General features: G+C 42.9%; 1 protein-coding gene across 50 annotated transcripts in view; it reads right to left on the bottom strand.

The window, feature by feature from the left end:
* The window catches only part of PPP6R3 (protein phosphatase 6 regulatory subunit 3), a 154,059-nt gene that overhangs the window by 4,966 nt on the left and 122,776 nt on the right, over positions 1-26,317 (bottom strand). For 15 of the 50 annotated variants that reach the window (XM_024930605.4, XM_034933199.3, XM_008954189.5 and 12 more), the window contains 9 exons: positions 23,216-23,313; positions 20,520-20,574; positions 19,529-19,659; positions 14,178-14,299; positions 9,899-10,052; positions 8,423-8,529; positions 6,901-7,051; positions 752-769; positions 357-476 (listed from right to left, as the gene is read on the bottom strand). In XM_024930605.4, coding sequence (XP_024786373.2) covers positions 357-476; positions 752-769; positions 6,901-7,051; positions 8,423-8,529; positions 9,899-10,052; positions 14,178-14,299; positions 19,529-19,659; positions 20,520-20,574; positions 23,216-23,313 — 956 coding nt within the window. The other 35 variants (XM_055094606.2, XM_055094613.2, XM_003828749.6 and 32 more) reach the window with 6 other exon arrangements.

The raw sequence follows: 26,317 nt of genomic DNA, 5'->3' as shown, positions 1-26,317 counted from the left end.
ATGAGAACTCAAGTCCTGGAGGGGCTCAATGCCACCCTCAGCTCAGTACCTCAACAACAAGGGTGAGGAGACCCCTCTGTTCGGAGCCACTTCTAAAAGAGCGAGTGATGTTAAAGAGTCTCTAAAAACTGGTTTTCGGTTTCTGCGCTAAGGAGAGGAACTGCTGTTTCTAAGTTCTCAGCTCAGTCGGACTCAGCTCATTTAGGACTGAGAAAACCCTGTCCTGCCAGGTCAGCGGCCGAAGACTTGAGCACAGCTGTAAACGATCCCTCTAGTCCCCTCCCAACTCCCAGGAAGCAACAGGCAAGGTCAGGGCAGGGCAGGGCCAGGGTGGGTTTGAGGAGGCGGGTGGTTACCTCTGCTCGGGACTGCTGCTGGGAGGCCGGGGCGCGGTGCACTTCGCCTCTGCAGTCTCGGGACACTCCTCCGCGTCTTTACAAGCAGCATCTTGAGAGGTAGACAGTTTCCCTTCCTCACTGCAGTAAAGAGGATGACAGGCACATCAAACACCCTAGGGACCAGCACCTAGGTACCAGAGGATGAGGTCACATGCAGATGGCTCTGGAGTCATGACTGCCGCGGAGGCAAAGCATCCTGGGACTGAGCATGCGCAGGGTGCACGATCACACAACCACAGACAGTGACTGGGGAATCACAAAAGGAAAGGGTCGCACACAGGTGGGAACCAAAACAGGGACAATGTAATGTGGCTGGCGTCTGATAAAGAACGGTCCCATAACACTGTACATACCGATAGGATTTCAACACTCTGAAGCCCAGTGTGCAAAACAGAAAAAGAAATGTACAAGAGTTTCAGAATACTCCTAGAAATGAGGAATTTGGGGGAATAATATGTCCACGACTGCACGTAAGCAAAACTGCAGACTCGGTGAAGGTGTCAAAGAACCTGTTTGAAGGAATGAGTCTTTAGTTAAAGCACTTTGCTTTTGGGGCCAAGCCCACCATTAAAGCAGCAAGACAGACCCCATCAGCTTGCTGGCTGGAAGCCTCAGTCACATGAGGTCACCGTGTTGACTGCATCGGATTTCACGGCTCCTCGAGTTGCCCTCGAACAATGTGTGAGAAGCACAAACGCCAGAGGGAGAAGAGGGGGCCAAGAGCTGATCCTAAGGACACAGAGGATTTGGGTAAAATGAGACCCAGAAGGACTGTTTTTCCTCCTTAGATGGTTCTTGGTGGAGAAAGACACAAGAGACACTCTCCTCAGCTCTGTGGGCTAGAAATTTAGACTCTGCCTATTCAGTCTGGGATTCCCCTTTTTACATAATCACAATGGCACTAATAAGAGTGAAAGGTCCATCACTCAGAGCTGATTCTGTCCTGGATTTTGCTTATGAAAAATCTCATATTAGGATGCATTCTTGGGTCGTTTCCAGATAGTTCCAAGCAATTTATAAGTAGGAAAATGAGTTAAAATCATATGATTTAGTGATCCTCTGAATTACCTGGTTCCTTCTTTGTAAAGTTACTCTTCTTCATCCCCATTCTCCACTCCTTTCCCTTCAAAGCAACTAATGTGTTTCTAATTCTAATTCTTTAAAAAATAGTCATAACATAATGTGTATTCTGAGTCGCTAACTGGGATGGATTCAACTCTACATCTCATTGTATTTACCTCTTAACTCAGCAAGTCGGGGAGACCCACTGTCCCCACTGACTGTGGCACAGCACCCGTGGTGTGCACCTACCACTCTACATGGCTTCTCCCAACCAAAGCTGCCCTCCACCTCACACTTCCATGCAGGGTGCTGTGACGACCATCACTGTCCACGGCCCCTGGCAGACCTGTCTGGGCGTTTCTCAGTACTTGACACCCAGGAGTGAAGAGTTGTAGGCCATTTTTCTACCTACAAAGAAGCCCACGCTACTACCCAGAATGACTGCCCTGGTCTGTATTCCTCACCAGCAGGCCACCAGGGCCCTGCAGGCTGCCGCCCACCGCCACTCAACATCATCCACCTTTAACTGCTGCTCGTGTAAGAAGAGTATCAAGTCCTATATTGTTATCGTTTATAATTCTCTGATGAGTTTTGAGCATTTTTGTTTGTTTGTTTTAGCTTTTAAGGCTTGTCTATAAACTTATCTTTTGCCAATTTTCTGATTTGGGTTTTCTTCTTACTAGTTTATAGGAAGTCCTTGAATATATAATGTCAGTCTCTTGTTGATTTAGCTACTACAGATGTTTTTTTCAGTTTGCCATCAGCCTCTTAATTTTGTCTGCAGCATTTTATCAACCAGAAATTCTTAACTTTAATATAATCTAACTCAACTCTTTGCATTATAGTTTCTGTTTTTGAAGGCTTTTTTTTTTTTTTTAAAGAAGTCCTGCCGAGGAAGGAGGCTCACTTGAAGCCAGGAGTTTGAGATCAGCCTGGGCCACAAAAATAAAAAAGTAAACAAACAAAAAAATTAAGCCAGGAGTGGTGGCACACAACTGTAGTTCCAGCTACTTGGGATACTGAGGTGGGAGGACTGCTGGAGCTCAGGAGTTGGAAGTTACAGTGAGCTATGATTGCGCCACTGCATTCCAGCCTGGGCAACAGAGCGAGACCTCGTGTTAAAAAAAAAAAAATCTAGATTAGATATAGACTGACAGATGATAGATTAGATAGGCAGACAGACAGACAGATAGATAGATGACAGACAGATGAGATAGATACAGAAGTCCCTTTCTGCACACAGGTTAAAAAGACATTCTCTATTTCTTTTATTAACCATCATGAGACTCTGGCCTCCGGCCTCATCACTTAACTCTAGTGCCTCAGTTTCCTCACCTGAAAAGCAGGGATAATAATCCCAGTACCTATCTTATAGGGTTCCTAAGAATAATCCATGAGCTACCACACATGGAGAGTGTAGAGAGCAGGGCCTGGTGCACAGAAAGCACTGCACATGTTTTTCTTATTGTCTTTTAATCCAGCTGGAGTTGTTTTAGAATGTAGATTAGGGAGGATCTTGCCTGACTTTTCCTTTTGGTGAACCAGCCCTTCCTCTCCCTTCCCCATTATTAATCCCTCTATTTAATCACACTGACACCTGTACCTGTTTGGACACTAATATCAAAACTGTTCCAATCACTGTGACTTTGCAGCGTGACTATCTGGCAGGGCAAGTCCCTTTTTCAATCTTCCCTTTTGGTTACCTCTAAGCAATTTGGGAACCTTCATTTTTCCATATAAATTTTAGAGTATTAAGTTACTTCTAAAAATCCAACTGAAATTTGGATTGAGACTGCGTTAAACACTAACTTCAAGATGGCAGATGTCTCTGCAGCACTAAGCTATGCCATGGTCTCCACTTGTCCAGATTTCTCTATAGAGACTTGGGTTAAGATCATTCCTGAATAATTTATATTTTGAGGTATTTTGGAATAATACCTTGCTTTTTATTTTATGTTCTGGTTGCTTACTACTGATGAAGAAAAAGACTACTGATTTTTTAAACTGATTTCTTACTCAATAGCTTTACTGAATTCTTATTAGTTACAAGTTTGCTACTGACTTGGTTGTAGGTAATCATTACCACCTGCAAAGAACAACAGTTTTACCACTTCCTCCTGATCTTTACCTATAACTCTATTTCCTTTTCCTTCCAGGACTGCCTAACACTGGCAATGAAAATGGACATCCTTTAAGGCTTCGTCTTAAAGTGAATGCATCTAAACTTTCCTCATTAGGTATTAGTTTTGCTGTAGCATTTTGGTATTGGTATTTAACTTATACCAAGTTAATGAAATTCATGGCCAGGTGCGGTGGCTCACATCTGTAATCCCAGCACTTTGGGAGGTGGAGGCAGGTGGATTGCTTGAGCTCAGGAGTTTGAGACCAGCCTGGGCAACATGGTGAAACCCCATCACTACAAAAAAAAAAAAAAAAAAAAAAAAAAAAAAAAACTACAAAAATTTGCTGAGCATGGTGGCGTGTGCCTGTAGTCCTAGTCCCAGTTACTTGGGAGGTTGAGGTGGGAGGCTGGCTTGAGCCCAGGAGACAGAGATTGCAGTGAGCCGAGATCCACATCACTGCACTCATCTTGAAGAAGAAAGAAGAAAGAAGAAGAAAGAAGGAGGAAGGAGGGAGGAGGAAGAGGAGGAAAGAAGAAGAAAAATAAATTCACTTCTGTTACTGGTTTTCTTGGAGTTTTAATCATATATAGCTATGGAACCTTATAAAAAAAATCAAATGACTGACTTTCTGTCTAACACCATATATGGAGATTAAACTGACAGATTTCTCTGACTTTGAGTCATCCTTGCCTTCCAGGATAAACCCTAACTAATCATTATAAATTATTTTTAATACACTGTTGGATCCAGTCAGCAAATACCTTACACAGGATTTTTGCATTCAGTAGCCTGTAAGTGGCATGAACTGATCATTTTCTGTAATTATCTTTATCTGGTTTTGGAATTCAAATTTCACTGCCCTCATAAAAAGAGCTGGGCAGGTTTTGTACTTTTTCTATTTTCTCTAACAACTTAAGATAGGAATTAGTAGACTGGTGAGCATGAAATAGCATTTACTTACTACTGTAACTGACAGGTCCCATTTACTCTGGATTTGGTTTGCTCCTTGTTTTCCTCCACAGACAGTTGCTTGTTTGCATCCTTTGTCCATTTAAAAAAATTAGACTATCTCTCATTGATATAAGGTTATTTCTAATATCCGGGCTACTGGTTCTTTACTGGTTGTGGCTTGTCTTTTCATTTTATGTCTTCTGGGATATTAGAAATTAAAGTCAAACTTACCAAGATTTTCCTTTATGGTTTGGCTTTTTATGGTTAAAAAAATGCCTTACATCCAAACTGTAAAGGTACTCTCTTTTGTTGTCTTCTAAAAGCTGTACAGTTCATGCTTTTCATATTTATGTTGAGACAAAATATCTAATTTTATTTTTCTACTATGTGGATAATCACTATTTACTAGTCCACTCTTTCCTCATTGAATTATAATGGCATTCTAACATGTAACAAGTTCATGTAGTGGAGGGGGTCTCTTTGTATAATTCTTTGCCAAAGCCACACCATCTCAGTAGCTTTACTAAGTTTTGTTTTCGCTTTTGTTTGAGACAGGGTCTCATTTTGTCCCCCAGGCTGGAGTGCAGTGGGGGACATAGCTCACTGCAGCCTCGACTTCAGCACCCCCAAGTAGCTGGGACCACAGGCACACACCACCACACTCAGCTAATTTTTGTATTTTTTGCAGAGACAGGATTTTGCCACGCTGCCTAGGCTGGTCTCAAACTCCTGGGCTCAAGCAATCTGTCTGCCTAATCCTCCCAAAGTGCTGGGATTACAGGTGCAAGCCACCACACTCGGCCAGCTTTACTAAGTCTTGATATCTAATATGGTGAAGCCCCTCACTTTTTTCTTTAAAATGTTTTTGGCTATTCCTGGCTCTCTTTGGTCTTATGACTATTACAATAAGTTTCTCAATTTCCATGAAAATCTCTATTGGGATTTTGATGGAAATTTCATTAATTTCATAGACTAACTTGTTCAGAAATGCTAAAAATATCTTCACATTGATAAACATGGCAAATCTTGGTATTTATATTCAGGTCTTCAATATATTCAATGAGATTTTAAACTGTTTTCCCATAAAGGTCATATTCCTAGTTATAGATAAGGTTTTACATTTTTATTAAAAACAGGCACATATGGAATATCTTATATTGATTTATAGGATGCAAGTGATTTTGTATGTCTCCAGTAAACCTGCTAAACTTTTCTATTAATCCTTATCTACAGATTCCATTGGAATTTTTACGTATAAATCATAGCCTATCAACAGCGACTATTTATTTGGAATGCTGCATTTGCTAAGGCCACCAGCACAGTGCTGAAGACAAATAGCAACTGTAGGTCCCACTTTCTGGTTCTTGTCTTTAAAGGGAATACTTCTAATGCCTCACTGTGAAGAATCAAGTCTACTCTAGATTTTCTAGAGATACTTACCAGTTTCACCTATTTACTTTCTATTCCTAGGCTGCAAAGAAAATCATGAACAGCTTTAATTTGTAATCAAATGCTTTTCTCCTTTTGTCTGGGAATTACTCTGAATAATTTTTACCATGTACACACTGGCGTTTACATTGTGTCACTGGAGCACATATCCTTGGTCATGACTTTAAAATACATTGCTACATTTGGTTTGCTAGCTTTTAACTTAAGTTTTGAGAATAATTGCTCATGTATGAAATCAGTCTACAGTCAGTTTTCTTCTTTCACTCCTTGTTTTGTAGTGACCTCGCAATAAGCAGGAAGGCATTCCTTCTTGTAATGGCTGGAATGGTCTCTAAGACTAAAGCTCTAAGCACAGGCTTAGCTTCAGTCCTTAAGTTTTGACAGACATTTTTCCCATTATTCTCTCAGTTTTAGGTTTTTAATATCCATTACAATTCCTTTTTTGAGTTTAGAAGTGAATTTCTAAGGGTCACGTTCTTTTAAAGCTATCATTTTGCTACTGAATTTTCATGACTGCATTATGTCCTGAGATAATCATCTGTATGTTACTGAAAATAAGTAAAGGTTTTTGTAAAACCAGTCAACCTGAAACCGGTTTTCATGGGCCATGCTCTGTAGCCTGTTACACAAGCCAATTTCTATTGTGATTAAAGATTTATCAATTCTCATAGTTCTATCAAACTGCTAGATGTAAAATACAGTCTTCTGAACACATTTATGGGGGAAAAGGCACTTAGGGGCCTAAACTCTCCATCTCTTCATTAAGATTTATTGTGTTTAATGGAGACCACAGAAAGACATCAAGCTAGTATCTGAACATTCATTTGAATCAAATTAAAAATTTTAATGTTTGAGGTTTCTGCCCCACCATCCTCCCAATAACCTGAAGCTACCAGCAGGATCTCACCCCTGGTTACCTTTTGAAGACCGCAGTCTCTGTCTTGGCATCTACAGTGAGGCTGAGCGTTTCCTTCATGCCGCCATTCATCACTGTCTCAGTTACCTTGTCTGTACTTTCTGCATCCTCCTCTCCGTCAGAGCTGGCTTCCATGGCCACACTGCCTGCCGCTGAAAAGAACACAGCTGATGGTCACACACAGCAAGCCCGAAAAGGAACTGGCACCCCACCACTGTACAAACCCATCTACCCAACGTGACATCTACTGCTTGAAGAAAAAAAGAGTGAGATGGCTTCTGCCTGCTGTTGTCTGGGCCACATTCTTGATGGGGAGAGACTTCTTAAAGATGCCCACTAAAGAGGGGTTTCATGGGTTTTCTTTACTAGAGACTAGCAAGTCCCCTACATCCCTCCCAGCTCAGCGTCCACCTCCATACCCAGCTTCTCCCAGCAGACACTTGTGCTCCTAACTGTTCCAGTGTGAGGCAGAGCAGGCAGTTACACACTCTACCCTCTACTCACTTGTTTTCCTCAGTTGGGCTCTATTTGCTTTTCTTTGTTTTAAAAATTACTTTCTTGTGGTGGTGCTGGTGGATCGTTTCTTTGTTCTCTAATGGGAAGCCAACATAGGTGATGAGCCTGGTTGAGGTGAGGCTTCCTGGATTCAAACATCGACATCACCACTTCCTAGCTGTAGACTACTTGGACAAGGAACCTCATCTATAACCTGAGTTTCCTCATCCAGGAAAGGGGATCAGTGAACCCACTTACAGAACCACTGAGGAGTCAAATGCGGGAATCTGTATCAAATGTTCAGGAGGATGATGAAACCGGCATTAGTTATTGGTTTTATTCCTTTCCCTTGCCCCTGGGAAGGAGGGTTCTCACACCTTCTACCAAAACCTCATTTCATTTTCTAAGAACTCACTCCTTAAGCCCACCTCATGATTCGTGCCCTCCACATCCTTTTGGTTCCCATCACACTCCCTTTGCTAGCATCCCCCTCCTCCCAAAGCCCTGTCCATCAAGGTGAAAACAGTTCAGGGCCGTGCAAGGAACACATTTGACTAGGTAGAGTAATAGGAAAACCCACTGGAACTTTAGAGATTCCCAGGACTATTCAATCTGCTTACAATGGCAAAGTGAAAATAACCAGCCCCATAGCTCTAAACAAACCCAGATACACCTACATGATTGAGCAAAGCAAACTCCAAGGGACAACTACACACAGGCTTGGCTGCACACGTCTAATTCCAGTTTTATTCACCCTGGGTACTATGGGCTCAGGCCTTCTTCCCTCTAGACCTCAGTTTCCTAATCTGCACACTGCATGCCTGGTAACTTAGAGCCCTTACTCTTTCCAGAGTCAGCATGCTGTGGTTCTAGAAGGACAGGCACAATTTCTTTCATCAGCTGCCCTGTGGACATCAGACCCACCATCTCACTCCCGGGCTCCACTAGCCCCTGAGCCTGAGAATCAGGTCTGGTTTGACAAAGCAGCCACGTGACCCTGGCGTGTACCCAGGCCTCTCTGCACGCACCTTCTGGCTGCACTGCCAGGGCAGCCGCACTGGGAGTCAGAGGGTCCATGGGTTCAGTGCTGGTTTCCATTTCCACTGGAGAATTACTCCTTAAAGAATCTTTTGTGCTTTCAAAAAAGAGAAAATTCAGATATTAGCAGCAGGGAATGGTCCTCAGTTACCCCAAGATTCACAATAAGCCTTTACAAGTTAAGTTTTTGTTAGGAGACATTAGCATCTGTGTAAGAGTCACTGGGTTACAAACTCCAGTGACACATGGATCTAAGTGCCAGTAGCTGTTTGAAGAAGGAGATGAGTGCGGGCAGGCAAATGTTCTGTTAAGCCAGCAAGGCAGTAAGACAGGGACTTTGTAAAGCATTCTAGACAGGCTCATCATGTCCCAACTTCTCATCCCACCATAGTCACTATGAGGCTCCCAGAGCTTGAACAGCAAAGACGTACATTGTGCAATGGCAACGGTATTTATCAGGTTGACTGGTTTTACAAAAACCTTTACTTGTTTTCAGTCACACTGCCTGGGAGAGACTGGCCCTCTTAATGATATTTGTTGTTGGAACTGTGGAAACATAGTAAAAAAACACCAAATGCCTGAGCAGTAAGGGGTGGGGGTGAGGGAGATCATTACACTTCCTCTTTTATCCCTCATTCCCACAAACTCAGAGACGTGCACACAGAGGGTAAAGAGAAGCAAGCTGCTTCAATCACACCCTCAAGTAACCAAAGGCTCTTATCCTCGGGTTATAAACAGACCAAAAAAAGGAGTAGGCGGAAATGTATGTCCTGTACTGAAAAGCGGGGTAGACGAAATAACTCATTATTTTGGAGACATTTTTCACAAATCTCACTTGTACCTCTGAGTAGTAACTTAATGCTATTACTATGGTTACTACAAAGCAACATGGGTTTCAGCCTATTCTTTAGTTTGTCTAAGACACTAACTGTCAGCCCAAAACAGTTTGTCTTCCTATCTTCCGAGTTACCAATGATTGGGAGCCCTTAATTGACAGCACTGGATTAGCTGCAAGTGAACTGTAAGTTCATATTATCTACTGAATTCAAGATCCATTTTGTTTGCCTGCCACACCCCACACAGAGGTGCTGTGCCTGTCAGGATTTCTTGGCTTCACCTCATTCCTGTTCTCCTCAATTCTGTCCTGACAGCTCTGTGAAGCCAGAAAAGCTCGCGGAGATGCATCTTCTGCTGCGTCCTGCTAACTCCCTGGGACCGCATACTCACAAGCTACTTTGTTCAAGAACTACTCCCATTTCCAATTAATCCAGGAGGAAAGGAAAGGAAGATGGTGATTGTTCTTCTTACAACACAGAGCTGTGTTAGTATGCTGATGTTTAATCTTTTTCAGGGCAGTATATTCAACTTGGAAGTCAGTCAAGGTGAAGAACACACGTTAACAGCAAACACCTGACCATTCCCAGGTCCCCCGTGGAAGGGTGTAGAGACAGCACATGTTCGCTCACCTCAGGGAAGACGTGAACTCTGAAAAAGAAGCCCAGCCCGTCTCTTTAGTTGGCATCGGCTCCTCTGTGCTCCAGACATCAGATCCCACAGAGTCCAATGGAGCACCGTGGGTTGTTTCCATTGGGACATCAAAGTTAGCTGACCAGTTGGGTGCTAAAAAGAGGGGAGAAATTCTATTTGGAAAACACTTCAGTCGTTTCATGTACCACAAGGTATTTATCAAAAACACATTAGCAAAAGAGACTGGAGCTGTGGGAGAAAGACACTCTCACCAATGAGGGCAGGAGCGGACAGGGCACAGCCACCTGGAGGGCACTCTAACAATGATCCCACATTCTCAAACCTCCCATTTCTTTTTATTATTATTATTTTTTTTTTTTTTGAGATGGAGTCTCGCTCTGTCGCCCAGGCTGGAGTGCAGTGGCACAATCTCCGCTCACTGCAAGCTCCGCCTCCCGGGTTCACGCCATTCTCCTGCCTCAGCCTCCTGAGTAGCTGGGATTACTGGCACCTGCCATCACGCCTGGCTAATTTTTTGTATTTTTAGTAGAGACAGGTTTCACTGTGTTAGCCAGGATGGTCTCAATATCCCGACCTCGTGAACCGCCCGCCTCGGCCTCCCAAAGTGCTGGGATTACAGGCGTGAGCCACCGCGCCTGGCCTCAAACCTCCCATTTCTAACAACTGTTCCAAAAGAAATACTACACAGAGATTCAAAGCTACATGCACAAAGAGGGATTAATGTTAATTTCTTAGTTTTGACAAACGTACCATGGCTATATTCATACTTGGGGAAGCTAAGTGAAGGATATATGGGGACTTACTATCTTGGCAATGTTTCTATAAATCTAAATTATTCAAAAGTAAAAAGGTTATTTTTCTAAAAAAAGAACATGTTGATTATTCAACTCCAATAAACTAGAAATAACCTTAATGCTTCCCAGTCCAGGTCTGACTGCACTTTGCCCATTCTGCGGGCTCCCTGCAGTGCACTGCAGTTAGGCTTCCTAAGTCCTGCAGAACCAGGTCTGGCCTCAGAGGCTGAAGCAGCAGGACTTGCTTGAGCACACTTACGGTCTGTGGGGCTCTTCTTACTATGCTGCCTGCTGGCCAAGTTTGGGTCTAATCTGCAGGTCTCTCCTTAAATGTCACCTCCTCAGACATGTGTCCCTTCTGATGAAGTCAGGTCACTGTGGATCTGCTCTAACTGCACACCATGCTTTTCCTTCACAGAGTGCTGAATCCTCAATTCTTTGCTGGGGACAAGCCGGATGTGGGAACCACTGCATTCCATCAGGGATATTATCATAATTAGGAATCTCTAGGTTGCAGGAAGGAATGCTAGGGAAACTGGTATAAGTTATTTAAGGGCTTAACCCAGACACAAGTGACTAAGATTAAGAAGTACCCGTGTAGAATAGAAATGTTCTGAGTTTAAAGACAGACTTGACTGTGACTTTCCCCAAGGTATCTGACTTCATCTGTTTGATTTCATAATGACTATTCACTTAGCAAAGATCACAGGAGGGCCTGCATAGAGTAGGCATTTAATTAGGGTGCGCTCCATGCTTCTTGCCCACCTACCTGTGTGAGTGTCACAGGGCTCCACTGACACCAAGAAGGAATAAATGCTTGAATGTTTGAAAATCTCACCTGAAACCTCCAAAAAGTCAACTTGACAGTTATTTTTGCCTGCCCACTCTATGCAAAGCTCTGGAATCATTCCATCTGAGTTCTACTCTACAACTAAATTATATTACACACAAATGACTTTTCTGTTATCTCTTTGAGATAGTCTTTCCCAGATGAGCTCCTCAGAGTCCGTGTAACATTTTAAACGATTCTGAATGTCCACAAAACCTCCAACAGAAGCCACAGAGACTGGTGGAATGGCAGAGGCTCTCTGGGGCAACCCTGTAGCCCTGAAGCCCTGAGAGAGAATCTTCCCCAACCCTACCCACTTGTGTCTCCAGAGATCTGAAGATGCAAAAGCTGTCTTTCCCAAGGAACAGAGAAGCAGGAGGCCTGGTTCCCTGCCACACTTAACCCCGGGAGGTAGGTAAACGCGAACCTCATCCAGGGTGCTCGCCTCCTCGCTGCTTATCCCTACACCCAGGCCCACAGTCACAGCAGCAGCGGCACGCAGTCCAGCCAAGTGTGTTTCCCTCCCTGTCACTTAACCATACCCAGCCTGCTGAAAGAACCAAAGATTCCAGAATGTCATTCGGCCTTCGAACAAAAGGAAATCCTGTATACACCACAGCAGGGATGAACTCTGAAGACATTATGCTAAGGGAAACAAGCCAGTCACAAAGACAAATACTGTATGATTCCATTTATATGAGATCCCTAGACTAGTCAACCCCAGAGAAACAGAGAGTAGAATGGAGGCTGCTAGGGACTGGGGAAGTAGAAATGAGGAACTGTTTAATGGGTACAGAGTTTTAGTTTAGGATGAAAAAGTTTTAAAGATCTGTTACACAACAGTGTGAATATACTACTGAACTGTACTTTTTTTTTTTTCCCCAGATGGAGTCTCACTCTGTCACCCAGGCTGGAGTGCACAGCATGATCTTGGCTCACTGCAAGCTCCATCTCCCAGGTTCAAGCGATTCTCCTGCTTCAGCCTCCCGAGTAGCTGGGACTATGGGTGTATGCCACCAAGCCCAGCTTTTTTTTTTTTTTTTCAGTAGAGACAGGGTTTCACCCTGTTGGCCAGGGTAGTCTCGAACTCCTGGCCTCAAGTGATCCGCCTGACTCGGCCTCCAGAAAGTGCTGGGATTACAGGCCTGAGCCACTGCACCCAACCTTGAACTGTACATTAAAAAAACCAACAACAACAACAACAAACCCTACAGATTCCAGAGCCAACAGATCAGGGCATCTGCCCTGTCTCCTCCTCACACCTCCCTGCTGCCTGGAGCCCATCTTGCAGTTCTCATTATTTCTCATGTGTAACAGTTCAATGTCTTCATGGTTCTCCTGTCTCTACCATGCGTTTTCTCGTCCATTTTTCACTGTTGCCATGAATGTCTTGAAACAGAACCAATAATGATCTTTCAAATCCTCAAGGGCTCCCTACAACCTTCAGAATACAACTCCTGATCTGGCCTCTGGCCTTTGCTCCCGCCACCTCATCCCCGAGCCATGCAAAACAGCACGTTCTGGGCATTTGGATTAGCTGTTTTCTCTCTCGCACGGGCAAATCCCTACGGGTCCTTCAGCCTCATACCCACCTGCCTCTACAAAGAGGCCTAATGGAAGGCTCCCCTCTTCTAGCACCCTGTCCCCATTCCCCTGCACTGCCCATCGGCTTCCCCAGCCGACCCCAAGCCCCTGGAGGCAGAGTCTGTGGCCCGTTCACAGTTACAGGCCTAACACCTGGCATACAGTAGGAACTTGACAAAGGCATGTTGATTGAAACTGAATTACGGACAGAAAAGTCCACTTCCTCCTCCTGAGTGTGGGCTGGAAAAGAGGCAGCAGAAAGATCTCTCTTCTTCTCCCATCCCGTTTCCTTATCTGCAACATGTGGCAGTTTGCTGGATGACTGATCTGGTCCCATCTAGCTCTGAAGTCACCACAAGGTCCACCCTAGCTGGGCTTCAGCCTCTGGGATGAACACAAAAAAGGCCTTGCAGGGCAATCAGAGACTGGCCAGGCTTGGGGCAAGCCTCGCTATCAGCCCATACGGCTCATTCACATGAACGTTTGTTTCCCAAACCTTCAGAAGTTTTTAAAGTATTTTTAAAAGGCCAGCTAACTCAAGTCTTCCTAGCAAGGAGCAGGGCACAAGCAAGCACTCAGCTGGACAAGTTTCAAGGCTGTGAGCTTCTGAAATCAACTACGAAGAACGCACTGAAATGCTTGTTAAGCTAAGGCTGCGTCCCCTGGCTGATTCCACTCACGAAGCCACGCAACACAACCATGTCCTCCTCTTCCCACCAACACAGGGCCTTTTCCTTCTGCAAGAGCACACAGGGTACACAGCCAGAAGACTGACCTAGCAGTGGGCTCTGTCCTCCAGCCAGACCCACACAGCTGACGTTCATTTCCTACCAGGAAGGGGAGGTACCTTATCCACAAATGCATTCTGTGCTCCTTCCCTGAAGCTGTCTCTGAAACTTAAACCTCCAAGAGGAATTCACTTGACAACACGCTTCAACCCAACCTTTCCTTCAGATATCATCTCAGATGCTGTGAACTGCTCCTTTGCCAATTGTTCACAATACCTAATTCCAACACAGGGCAGCTGATCTGAAGAATGAATCCACTTACGTTCACTCAGGTCCACCTCCATTTTATCCTCCGTGTTGGCACCACCGGGTTCAAACAAGTCTTGCTTTGCTCCATCTTCTTCTTCAGAGTCTGTACTTTCCTCACTGTCTGTACTCCCCGAGCTAAGGAAAAACAAGACCCAAGTATTTAACGCTGCTTATCAGCCACCAGCTAAATCCAGAAAATTCTAACAGTCATCCAGCAACAAAAGGTCCTGCGGTGCTTCAGCAGGATCACATCTGTCTGAGCACCACGTGGTCAGGATGCCCGGGAAGACTCAGCTTTGCGTGCGTGCTGCCCAACCTCACACTAAGCCTCCACCACAGGAACACATGGGCTCTGCTTAAAGTGGAGGCCACAATCTAAGAACCACCTTCTCGAAGGGGTGGAGGTGTTCATTTCACTGTGGTGTTCATTTGTACTTTCCTAATGACCAAGGAGGTTGAGCATCTTTTTAAATGCTTATTTGCCATCTTATATCTTGTCTTTTCACACTTTTGTGCTTTTTAAAAACTGAATTGTCTTTTTCTTGAGTAAAGAGATTTCTTAACTCTATACACAAGTCTTTTATCTAATGTGTCATTTGCAAATGTTTTCTCCCAGTGCATGGTTTGTCGTTTCATTCTATTAAAAGTGTCATTTGAAGAGTGAAAATTTTAAATTTTGATGATGTTCGGCTTACTAAAATCATTCTTTTAGGGATGGGCGTGGTGGCTCACGCCTGTAATCCCAGCACTTTGGGAGGCTGAGGCGGGCAGACCACCTGAGGTCAGGAGTTTGAGACCAGCCTGGCCAACATGGCAAAACCCCATCTCTACTAAAAATACAAAAATTAGCTGGGTGTGGTGGCGGGCACCTGTAATTCCAGCTACTCCAGAGGCTGAGGCAGGAGAATCACCTGAACCTGGGAGGCAGAGGCTGCAGTGAGCTGAGATCACGCCACTGCACTCCAGCCTGGACAAGAAGAACAAAACTCCGTCTCCAAAAAAAAAAAAAAATATTTTTATGTATTGTGTTTTTGGTGATACATCTAAGAAATCTTTGTCTAACTCAAGGTCACAATGATTTTCTAAGTTTTCTTGTAGAAGTTTTATAGTTTAATGTTTCACATTTGGGTCTAAGATCCATTTTGAGTTAATGTATTATATAGTAAGAGGTATGGATCAGTTCACTTTTTTGAATATGGATGCCTGATGGTTCCAGCACCATTTGTTGAAAAGACTATCCTTTCTCCACTGAATTGCCTTTCGCCTCTATCAAAAGTCAGTTGTCCATATATGCGTAGGCCTGTATTTATGGGCTCTCTATTCTGTTCCACTGATCTATGCCCTACCTTCTTGCCCATACCATACTGTTTTAACTATTGAATTTTAAAATAAGGTAGTGTTTGTCCTCCAATTTTGTTGTTCTCTATAAGAGTTGTTTTGGCTATTCTAGATCCTTTTCATTTCCATATGAATTTAAGAAGCAGCTTGTTAATAGCTACAAAAAAGGCTGGAAGGATTTTGTTTGTGTTGAATCTACAGATTCAACCTGGGGAGGAGAGCTGGCAGCTTAGTATTATAATACTGAGTCTTCCTACTTATAAACATTTACCAAGTTGTCTTTATCTCAGCTATGCTTTAGGCTTTTCAGCATACAGGTCTTGGACATGTTTTGTGAGATTTGTCCCTACATATTTAAATTTTTTGTTTTTAAAAAAATAGAGATGGGGTCTCCCTATGTTCCTCGAGCTGGTCTCGAACTCCTGGGCTCAAGAGAGCCTCCTGCCTTGGCCTCCCAAAGTGCTGGGATTGTAGGCATGAGCCACCATGCCCAGTCATATTTAATACAGTTAATAGTGTTGGTGCTACTATGAATAGTATTATTTAGTAGTTTCTCTCTCTCTCTCTCCCTTTTTTAAGAGATTGGGGTCTATATCGCTTAGGCTAGAATGCAGTGACTATTTACAGGTGCAATCATAGCGTGCTGCAGCCTCAAACTCCTGGGTTCAAAGGATCCTCCTGTCTCAGCCTCCCGAGCAGGTGGGACTACTGGCAAGCACCACTATGCTCAGCTTGTTTAGCAATTTCAACCATTTGTTGCAGTATGAAGAGGTACAATTATACTGATCTTGTATCATGCAGCTTTGCTAAAGTCATTTTAATTGTTCTAGTAGATTTTTTGTAGATTCCAGCAAATTTTCTTTTTTTTTTTTTTTGAGACAAGAGTCTCGCTCTGTCGCCCAGGCGAATCACCTGAGGTCAGGAGTTTGAGACCAGTCTGGCCAACATGGTAAAACGCTGTCTCTACTAAAAATACAAAAATTAGCCAGGTCTGGTGGCAGGCGCCTGTAATCCCAGCTACTTGGGAGGCTGAGGCAGGAGAATCACTTGAACCTGGGAGGTGGAGGTTGCAGCGTGCCAAGATCGCACCACTGCACTCCAGCCTAGGTGACAGAGCAAGACCCCGTCTCAAAAAAACAAAACAAAACAAAACAAAACAAAAGCTGGGGGATTTACCAAAAGTCTTTATGTTACTGATTACTAATTTCATTCCATTTTGGTCAGAAAATGACTTGAACCCTTTGAAATCTGAGACTTGCTTTATGGTCTATCTTGGTAAATATTTCACACACTGGAACGTCCATTCTGTGGTTGTTGGGTAGGATTCTTTATAAACGTGCAAGGAGGGCAAGTTAGTTGATGGTGTTGTTCAAGTGCTCCACAGCCTTACTGATTTGTACCTCCCATTTCATCAGTTCTGAGAGAGGGGTGTTAAAATATCTGGCCATCATTGGGGACTGCTCTACTTCTCTCTACAGCTCTACCAGTTTTTCCTCTGTGTATCCTGAAGCTCCGTTATTAGGTTGTGTAAACATTTAAAGTTGCTATGTCCTCTTAATGAATTGACCCCTTTATCATTATATCACTTTCTTTATCCCTTTCCTTTGAAATCTACTTTGAGATTAATACAGACCTTCTGGCTTTTTCTTAGTGTTAACATATCTTGTTCTTTTTTGTGTTTTCATATATACTTGTTTCTTTGTATTTAAATCATTTCCCATAGGCAGCATTAATTAGGCCTCATTTTTTATCCAAACTGACCATCTTTGTTTTTTGTTTTTTTATCTTGGCTCCCTGTAGCCTCGACTTCCCAGCAATCCTCCTGCTTCACCTCACAGCAGGCACACGCCACCATGCCCAGCTAATTTTTGTATTTTTTGTAGAGACAGGGTTTTGCCATGTTGCCTAGGCTGGTCTCAAACTCCTGGGCTCAAGCAACCCATCTGCCTTGGCCAACCAAAGTGCTGGGATTCTAGGTGTGAACCACTGTGCCCAGCCAATCTCTGTCTTTTAAATGAGGGTGTCTGCATCGTTTGTTTCACATGGTTATTTAGGACTAACTCTATCATTCTGCTGCTCAGTAGTTTTGTTTGTCCAGGCTGCCCTTTGTTCTTTTTCTGCTTTCTTTTGTATTTTATGATTTGATTTTATTTCCTTTGTTGGCTTATTAACAATAACTTTTCGTTTTGTTATTTTAGTGACTATTTTAGGGTTTACAGTATGCACCTTTAACACCACAATCTATCTTCAAGTGACATTATAGGCCTCAAACCAGAAACAACCAAAACATCCATGAATAGGAAAATGAATAAACACACTGTAGTGTATCCTCTTAATGGAATGCTACCCAGCCCCTGCCCAACCCCACAAAAATAGAAATGGACTACTAATACATTAGACAACATGGACAGCTCTCACATTAATTATGCTGAGTGAAAGAAGCTAGACAAAAAAAGTATAATGTATTGATTTCATTTATATAAAACTCTAGAAAATGCAAACTAATAGAACAAAAAACAGATGGTTGTGGGGGACGAGACAGGAAAGAGGAAGGTATTACAAAAGATCATGAGAAGACTTTTTGGGGTGATGGTTAAGTTCATGATGTTGATTGGGATAATGGTTTCACGGATGTATATACATGTTGAAATTTCCACACTGTGCAACTGAAATAAATGCAGTTTACGTCAAGTATGCCTCAATAGAGTTGTTAAATAATAAAAGCTGCCTTCTGTCATCAGTGTTCCCTCTGGGTATCAGGTGTCATCTCCCCCAGGACACAGTCTTCCCTGACACACTAAATTCTCTGTGCCTTCCACACGTGGTGCTCTGTGAAGATATACTGTATTACTGTCCTCACACATATTAGTCATGCTGTGGGCAAGCATCATTTAGTGAATCCATTCAACATAAGAAACAAAATCTCAGTAAATGATGGCAAACAAGTCTGAGTGTGACTTTATCCAAACAAACAAACAAAAATGCCATGAAGGTATTTTTCTTTTGCTGTCTGGCTCTGGAGCTATAGCAGCTATCTTGTGATCATAGGAGATAACTCAACATGCAGAAGACGAGAGCAGGAATAAATAAAAGATGCCCGGTCTAACAGCCTTATTCAACTCCCTTATCAACTCTGGACTGTAGGGACAAACACAGCTTTACTTGCTCAAGCCACCGCTGAGTCTGCTATAACCTGTGGCAACAAGCATTCCTACAAGAGGCAACATAACTGGCAGCGAGAGGTGATGCTGAGGGACTCCCCGGCAAGAGGACTGGACGGCTGGAAGAAGGGATGAGACAGTTTTACTTTTCATTGCATACTCTTTGATTCCCTTTGAATTCTAGGCCATGTGAAAACATTACTTATTATAAGTAAATGAATAAAATGAGTAACAATAAATGAAATAAAAATGAAAGTTCAGCTGCTGTTCAAATATTCCTCTCTTAAGCTGCTGATCAAATATTCCTCTCTCTTAAATATGAAGATTCTGACAATGAATGCTCATATAACAAGATTTGTCTGTGTACAGAAGCATCATTTATTTAGGTTCCTGTGATACGGATGATTTAAAAAAAAAAAGGACTGGATTGACCCAGATATATTAATTGACATGGCCCTATCTTCCCCAAATAGATTAACTTTTAAATACAATTTCCCCTTCCTTTGGGAAGTTTTCCATCTTTTACAAGAAACAACACATAACTGCTGTTGTAATTACTGATGACGGAACATTTATTTAGTAAAAGGCACTATGTGACTACGCTTGTCTGCAACATTTCCCCTTTGGAAGACGCTGGGCCCCAACACCTCACGAACTGTGTCTAAACACCTGCAGCATTTCCCAGCAGATCACTGTCACAGTGGAAGCACCAACTCCCGCCAACAAGGGCATTTCTGGCCATGACAAAGAAAACACTGGTTTCTGGGTTAACATGTATGTTTGGTGATGACACAATGTATGTCTCATGATAATCATTTTCTTTACAGGTTCGCTATAATTACAACTATAACCAACTATCTTTCACCTGGATCGTCTTTGGGATTCTGGTGTGAATGCGATGTGCTTTTCCTCCCATATATCTTCCTCATCAGAGCCACCATCATCAAACTGTTGTATTCTTTCCTTACAACATGCTTCAAACAAGGCAATATTTCCCTAAATAAAAATGAGAGGAAAAAAATAACACAATAAATTTAAAGTCAAGTTATCTTCTCTTAAGCATTACCAATGTAAATTGCATTTTTTCACTGCTTTACAATATGGTGCCTATCACATACACCAAAATAAAATATAAACACCTAACATTAGTTTCTGTGTCCGTAACAAGAATTCCCCTAAAAAAGACTGGGTTTCCCTAAAAAGACTAGCAAAAAGAAGCATAGACCATATCCTCTTTCATCTCATCAAAGCATCATTGTAATCCCAGGAGCCTCCCCTGTCCTGGAGATGCGGTCCCAGGTCTGTCCTAGCAAGGAAAAGCAACCGTACTTATTTGCTTTTACTAGTCCAGCTGAGCAGTGATAACCTTCAATGGCTCAAATCAGCAGTTCCTACCTTACTCCATCAGCAAATAAGCCAGTGGTCTCTCATGCTAGTCAACATAAAATCAATAAACTGTCTCCATTCAGGTGACATGACTGTCTCGGTGTTTCCACAGAAATGCCTAGTAATGAGGGGCTTGCCCTGACCCAGTCCACATTTCTCTCCTGGCAATACAAAGGAGTCAAAGGCAGTGGGTTGGTGTCAAACTGCAGCCTTCTCTTTGAAGTCAAGTGTCTACGCTGCAATCACAAGTGACCCTGGTCTTATTAGCTCCACCAAGTCATAAACCAGGGCTGCAAAAATCACACGCCCACAGGTGCCAGGTAGGCCATGGGACAGAGTGAAGTATGTAACACCAATTTAGGATTAGGGCTCTAGAGCACAGGGGTCCCAGCATGTGGCATCCACACAGGGACTCACCCAATTTTTAACCTCTCATGTGCCACACTGCTCACAACAGAGTTTATACTTACACTTTCATTTGTATTGAGAGTAAAGTTGATGTCTGATACTCGATCAAAAGAAACACTGTAAAAAAACAAAATAAAAGTGTAGGAAGCATTAATTACTATCAGCTCACAGAAACCGTATTTATGAAAGTTTCCAAATTTAAGATATTTACACTATCATCAAAATCTCTATAAATAAAAAACAAACAGAAACAACCTTCTTATATTAAATGATGCCAGCTCCCTTGGTATTAATGAATTTATGCAGGATAGGAGGGCTGCAATAGAAGCCTTCTGAGACATAAAGCCTTTGGGACACCCTTGAATCCTTCCTATAAAAGATTTTTAACATCTACGATAACAACCATAGTTCCATGGGCCATACTAATATAACCAAGAAAAAGGTTATTTGCAAAGAACCAAGTCAAAACATGAAGTATACAAAAGCTGTCAGACACTTGAGTTTTCTCCAGGGATAGTCAAACTCATACACAAAATACATAGACACCCATGAAATCTTATGCTGTTAACAAGATATCATCTAGAAAAGCAAGGAGGGAGTAAAAGAATTCATTGCTTATTAAACATAAGTTTGAAGAGGAGGGGCTATCTTATGATTCTTAAAAGGTTTGTTTTACTCAATCACTAGTCCAAGCATGCAATACAGACTGTAAAGAGATTACAGATCCTAAATAGGAAGATGAAGCAAGAGTCCAGGCACGTGAATGTCGAGACACCAAACAGGGACCTGCAGGGTCTGGTGTGAGGTGGTGGATCCTAGCCTGAGTAGAATGCTCCTGGGGTATGGACAGAATATCTTGTGTTCTTGCTCTTTTTGGGTTAAAATGAGCCAATTCTCAAGGCACGTAACAGCCTTCAACTCCTGCTGTTTACAGCGGCACCTCCATTCCACTGTGCCCATACGGCATGTTTATAGCACAATTAAGAGCGTGCTGTAAAAATATTTTAGCTTCTCACATACTGCAAACTGCAATTTGTGACAAACAACAGGCTCCACTGGCTGTGGTTCAACAAATTATTGAGGATTTACTGCTTCCAAAGACCACAGCAGATACTGGGTGTCTGTGGCATAACCGTGTCTCCTGTGAGAATCATCATCCAATATTCAAATACCAGCTGCCTTCATTTTTTTTCTTAAACTCTGTGTCAATGAGCTATAATATCTACCTTAAAATATTTTGTTTATAAATCTCTTCTATCCCAATGTCAGATGCTAGACCACCTGTTTTCATTTCTATTAACTGCCTACACATTTTCTACTCGTTAATTCTGTACAGTATCAATAATTCTCATTTCTCTGCTTCTTACCCTGACTGCAAAATGAGTGGTTAGTGTGTCTGGCTCTTGCAAAAAACCCAAATCTACCTTCTGATGAGTCACCTAGAGATGAGAATACATGTAGGGCAGAGCTTTTCCTGCCAACCTGGTCATCTGCTGGAACGTGATGCCCCAGTCAACAACACAGGGATTAATAATTTTATTATTATTATTATTATTGTTATTGTTATTATTGAGACAGGGTCTCCCTGTGTTGCCCAGGGTGGAGTGCAGTGGTGCAATCCTGGCTCACTGCAACCTCTGCCTCCCAAGTTCAAGTGATTCTCCCACCTCAGCCTCCTCAGAAGCTCGGACTACAGGCACACACCACCCAGCCTGGCTATTGTTTTTGTATTTTTAGTAGAGACAGGGTTTTGCCACGTTGGCCGGGCTGGTCTCGAACCCCTAACCTCAAGTGATCCGCCCGGCTCGGCCTCCCAAAGTGCTGGGATTATAGGTGTGAGCCACTGTGCCAGGCCAGGATTAAGGACTTTATAGATAATACTATTTAACGTTAAGAGCTAGAATTAAGAACAGTGACTTGAATTCCTAAAAGTGTAATCTAATAAAAATAGGCTTCTGTGAAAGAGGTCAAACCCTATAGGTGAATGCTTCTTTCCTTGCAGTGATTTTTTTTTTTTTTTTTTAAAGACCGAGTCTCGGCCAGGCGCAGTGGCTCACGCCTGTAATCCCAGCACTATGGGAAGCCGAGGCAGGCGGATCACGAGGTCAGGAGATCGAGACCATGGTGAAATCCCGTCTCTACTAAAAATACAACAAATTAGCCAGGTGTGGTGGCGGGTACCTGTAGTCCCAGCTACTAAGGAGGCTGAGGCAGGAGAATGGCGTGAACCCAGGAGGTGGAGCTTGCAGTGAGCCAAGATCGCGCCACTGCACTCCAGCCGGGGCAACAGAATGAGACTCTGTCTCCAAAAAAAAAGGGACCACGTCATGCTCTGTCACTGAGGCAGGAGTACAATAGCACATCTCAGCTCACTACAACCTCCGCCTCCTGAGTAGCTGGGATTACAGGTGCCCGCCACCACAACTGGCTAATTTTTTATATTTTTGGTAGAGACGGGGTTTCACCATGTTGGCCAGGCTGGTCTCGAACTCCTGACCTCAAGTGATCCGCCTGCCTCAGCCCCCCAAAGTGCTGGGATTACAGGCATGAGCCACCGCACCCGGCCACTGCAGTGTTATTTTAAGTCCTAATTATCCAGTCCCAGGGCCAATCTGCTGGAACTAGAGGAACACCGTGGAAAGAGCAGGTTCCTCCCACTCACGAATGCTCAAGACTAAGAATCCCGCAGAATCACACATACATCTACCAAGAGCAAGGGTGTGCAAGAGCAACAGCGGAAACAGAAAAACATACTCACTTGCCAATGTCATCTTGATCTGCAAACTTCTCATCGTTGAAGCCAAACTGGTCAATAAAATTGGACGTCATTTGTTGCATCTGATAATCAGAAAAGGCCTGGCAACCCCAGGACCAGTGACAGTGATATAATGATTCTAATGATATTCTACATACTATTTGCCCATTTGTGTTCCAGAAATCATCTTATTTACATAGCCATAGGGCTATAAAAGTTGGTGTGTTTTTCTAAAAGAAAAATCAAATAATTTCAGACACAATTTGCCAAAAAAGGAAACGTTTGAAATTTGGTCTACAAATCATTCTAATGCACATGTCACTGTAAGAAACACTATGTGACCACTCTGTCCTCTATTGTGAATTATCTTTAGAGAGAGGTTTGGATTAAGCCTAGTTTAAAGTGATCACATGACATGGAACAGTCTGAAATTATAAGGTGTATCAGTCACCTCTGGACACAACCAACTTTATCCTAAGATCCAACAAGTGGTGACCACCCCCTCCCTCCTTGCCACCTCCTCCACCCCCAATCTACTACAGCAAAATCACACCAGAGGAAAACCGACTGATGAACACAAGCATAATCCTAGAAACAAAATGTTCAGGGACATTTCATTTCTTTTTTAAAAAAAATTAAGTCTTAGAGGCTGGGAAGAATATAAAACGAAAATAATTTCTACCCTACCTACCTTATGAAGAGAGTAAACGTTTGACTATTTATCCAAAATCACTCTGAAAACTCTCTAACACTAGAAGACCCACAGAGGAGCCAGTTCTGTTTCCTTAACACCAAATCTAGAGAGTACCAGACTTGTTCGGGTTTTTAGTTGAAAATGGGGGGCGGTGGGGGTGTTATAATGGACCCCAGGAAAATGTTGATATTCTAATTTAAAACAAGCAGGCCCAAAGAAGCAAGTGAAATCAGCAAGTATGTTCTTACGTATTAATCAGGAGTAAAGAACATATGAAGACAAACTAGTGCCACCTCCTCATTCTAACCCAAACAATAAATACAGTGACCAGAGCTGCATACAGATGAGACTGCCGTTTTCTGTGGGTGGGCCCATGAGGGGCAGGGAGGCGGCTGTTGGCTCAACTGAAGGCATCACTCCCACTGGCATTTGCTGGGAAGGAGGCATCTGTAACTGTATTAAACCACCTTCTCCTTGGTTCCACATATGGGCAGAGCCTCCAGATTCCACCTTGCAGATGTACAGTGCAGAAATGCCTCTACCATTAATTCCTGATTACTCATTCTGGTGGCAGGGAATTATGGCATGGATAATTATTGCAGATAATTTAAAAATAAACCTTATATTAGGCTTTGGAAGGTATCTATACTGCTTAGGTCTGAAGAAAAGCTCTATATGTCTAGTTTGACTAGACAGAGAGAACCCAAAACCTCCCTTGTCGCTCATGCAAGACAACAGCACACCCACTGCCCCTCTGCTCACTCCCACTTTTGTGCTGCCCCCTTTCTTGCCCCCAGAGGTGATATTAGATGAGCACATGGGGGCAGGGAGCAGGGGGCAGCAAGCGACTGGCTGTGGAATGGCCACTTGGTAAGGCATGGAGTGTAAACCAAGGCTGAGCATGGAGGTCTGGCTGAAAGCAGAAGGGTAGGGACAAGTCCTGGGCTGCTGAGCTGAGTTCTGGACCTATGAATGGACAATGACAGCCAGCATTAATATTAATTACATCAAAAAGAAATCAGTTCTTCTGAACTGCAGCTTTATCTTTTATGAGGCAAAACAGATGCTCAGTACCTCAAAGATCTGGTAAAGAACCATGGAGTGATTCTGTTGAGTAAGCAGCATGAACCATGCTCTGAGTTTATCTACAGATCAGAAATGTGGTCACGTGAGGGAAAAGTTCCCTCCCAATTGTTTTATTTTTCCCCTCGAAAAAAAAATTTTTTTTAAGAGACAGGGTCTTGCCATGTTGCCCAGGCTGGACTCAAACTCCTAGACTCCTACCTCCTAGTAATCCTCCTACCTCAGCCTCCAGAGCAGCCAGACTACAGGTGCATGCCATCGCAGCCAGCTCTCTCAAAATTGTTATACCTCTAGTGATCCTAATGTGATTCTCCTGGGTGTAAAGGGGAAGAAATATTCCCCAAAATGTTGTTATATTTTAAATGCTTCAAAAATAGAATGCAAATACTAAATACGAATGTATACATACATACATGTACATACAGAATACATATACATATATTTATCTATTCATCCATCTGGAGAGATGCATAGCAACTGACACAGACACCAGTAACTTCCATGCAATAATGCACAGAAAAAAGGAAAATGATGAGATGTAATCCTCATTAGTTCTAAGTCAATTACAGCTTCTAGCAAAGAACTTCACATTTCAAATCTCATTTTTACTAATAAAGCTACCAAAACTTACAAATATATGTAAGTGAAGACTGTTATTGTATCCTATTTAAAGGTATATAAAAAGTGCTTTGAACTCTGAGAAACCTATATCTGGAAAGCACAATATAACTGTATAATTATTTTTAAAAAGCACACTTTCCTAGTACTGTCATCCTGGCCAAAGTCAGAAACTGTTCAAGTCACTGAGAAGTGACCCAACCACTTTAAGCAAATCTCTTAACAGTAATGCCACCCAGGCAACAGAAACTACTGGTCAACTAAATGTGGCCTAATTGCCTACCAGCAAGCCCGTATGTGATGTGAGGTAGTGAGAAATGATGAGTCAGTGTTTCAGAGCCCATATGCGGCAGTCAGTCTGAATTCTCCAGACCTCCATGGGGGCCTCACCCTCCAAACTCTATAAGGCAGAATCAGGGAGGTGGGGAGTCAAACACCAGACTTTAGGAGACCAGACAAGGCTAAAGGGAGAAGCAAATGGGCAGGGCACAAACGCCTGGAGGCACTCCCCACTGGTGACGTGGCTGGGTTACCTGGTTAAATTATCTGCCCTGAGCTCTCTACATTCGGGGACTTTATCAACATGATGCCCAACCTCAAACGTGAATGACAACTTCAAGTTCAAGTCTACAAACTAATATTCTGATCTTAATGGAGACTATGATGAAACTCTAATAAATTAACCAAGACTTTTTTTGCATTCTCAAAAT

Source organism: Pan paniscus, chromosome 9 (assembly GCF_029289425.2).
Source record: "Pan paniscus chromosome 9, NHGRI_mPanPan1-v2.0_pri, whole genome shotgun sequence".
NCBI classification, from domain to species: domain Eukaryota; kingdom Metazoa; phylum Chordata; class Mammalia; order Primates; family Hominidae; genus Pan; species Pan paniscus.
This window is presented reverse-complemented; position numbering and strand designations above follow the sequence as displayed.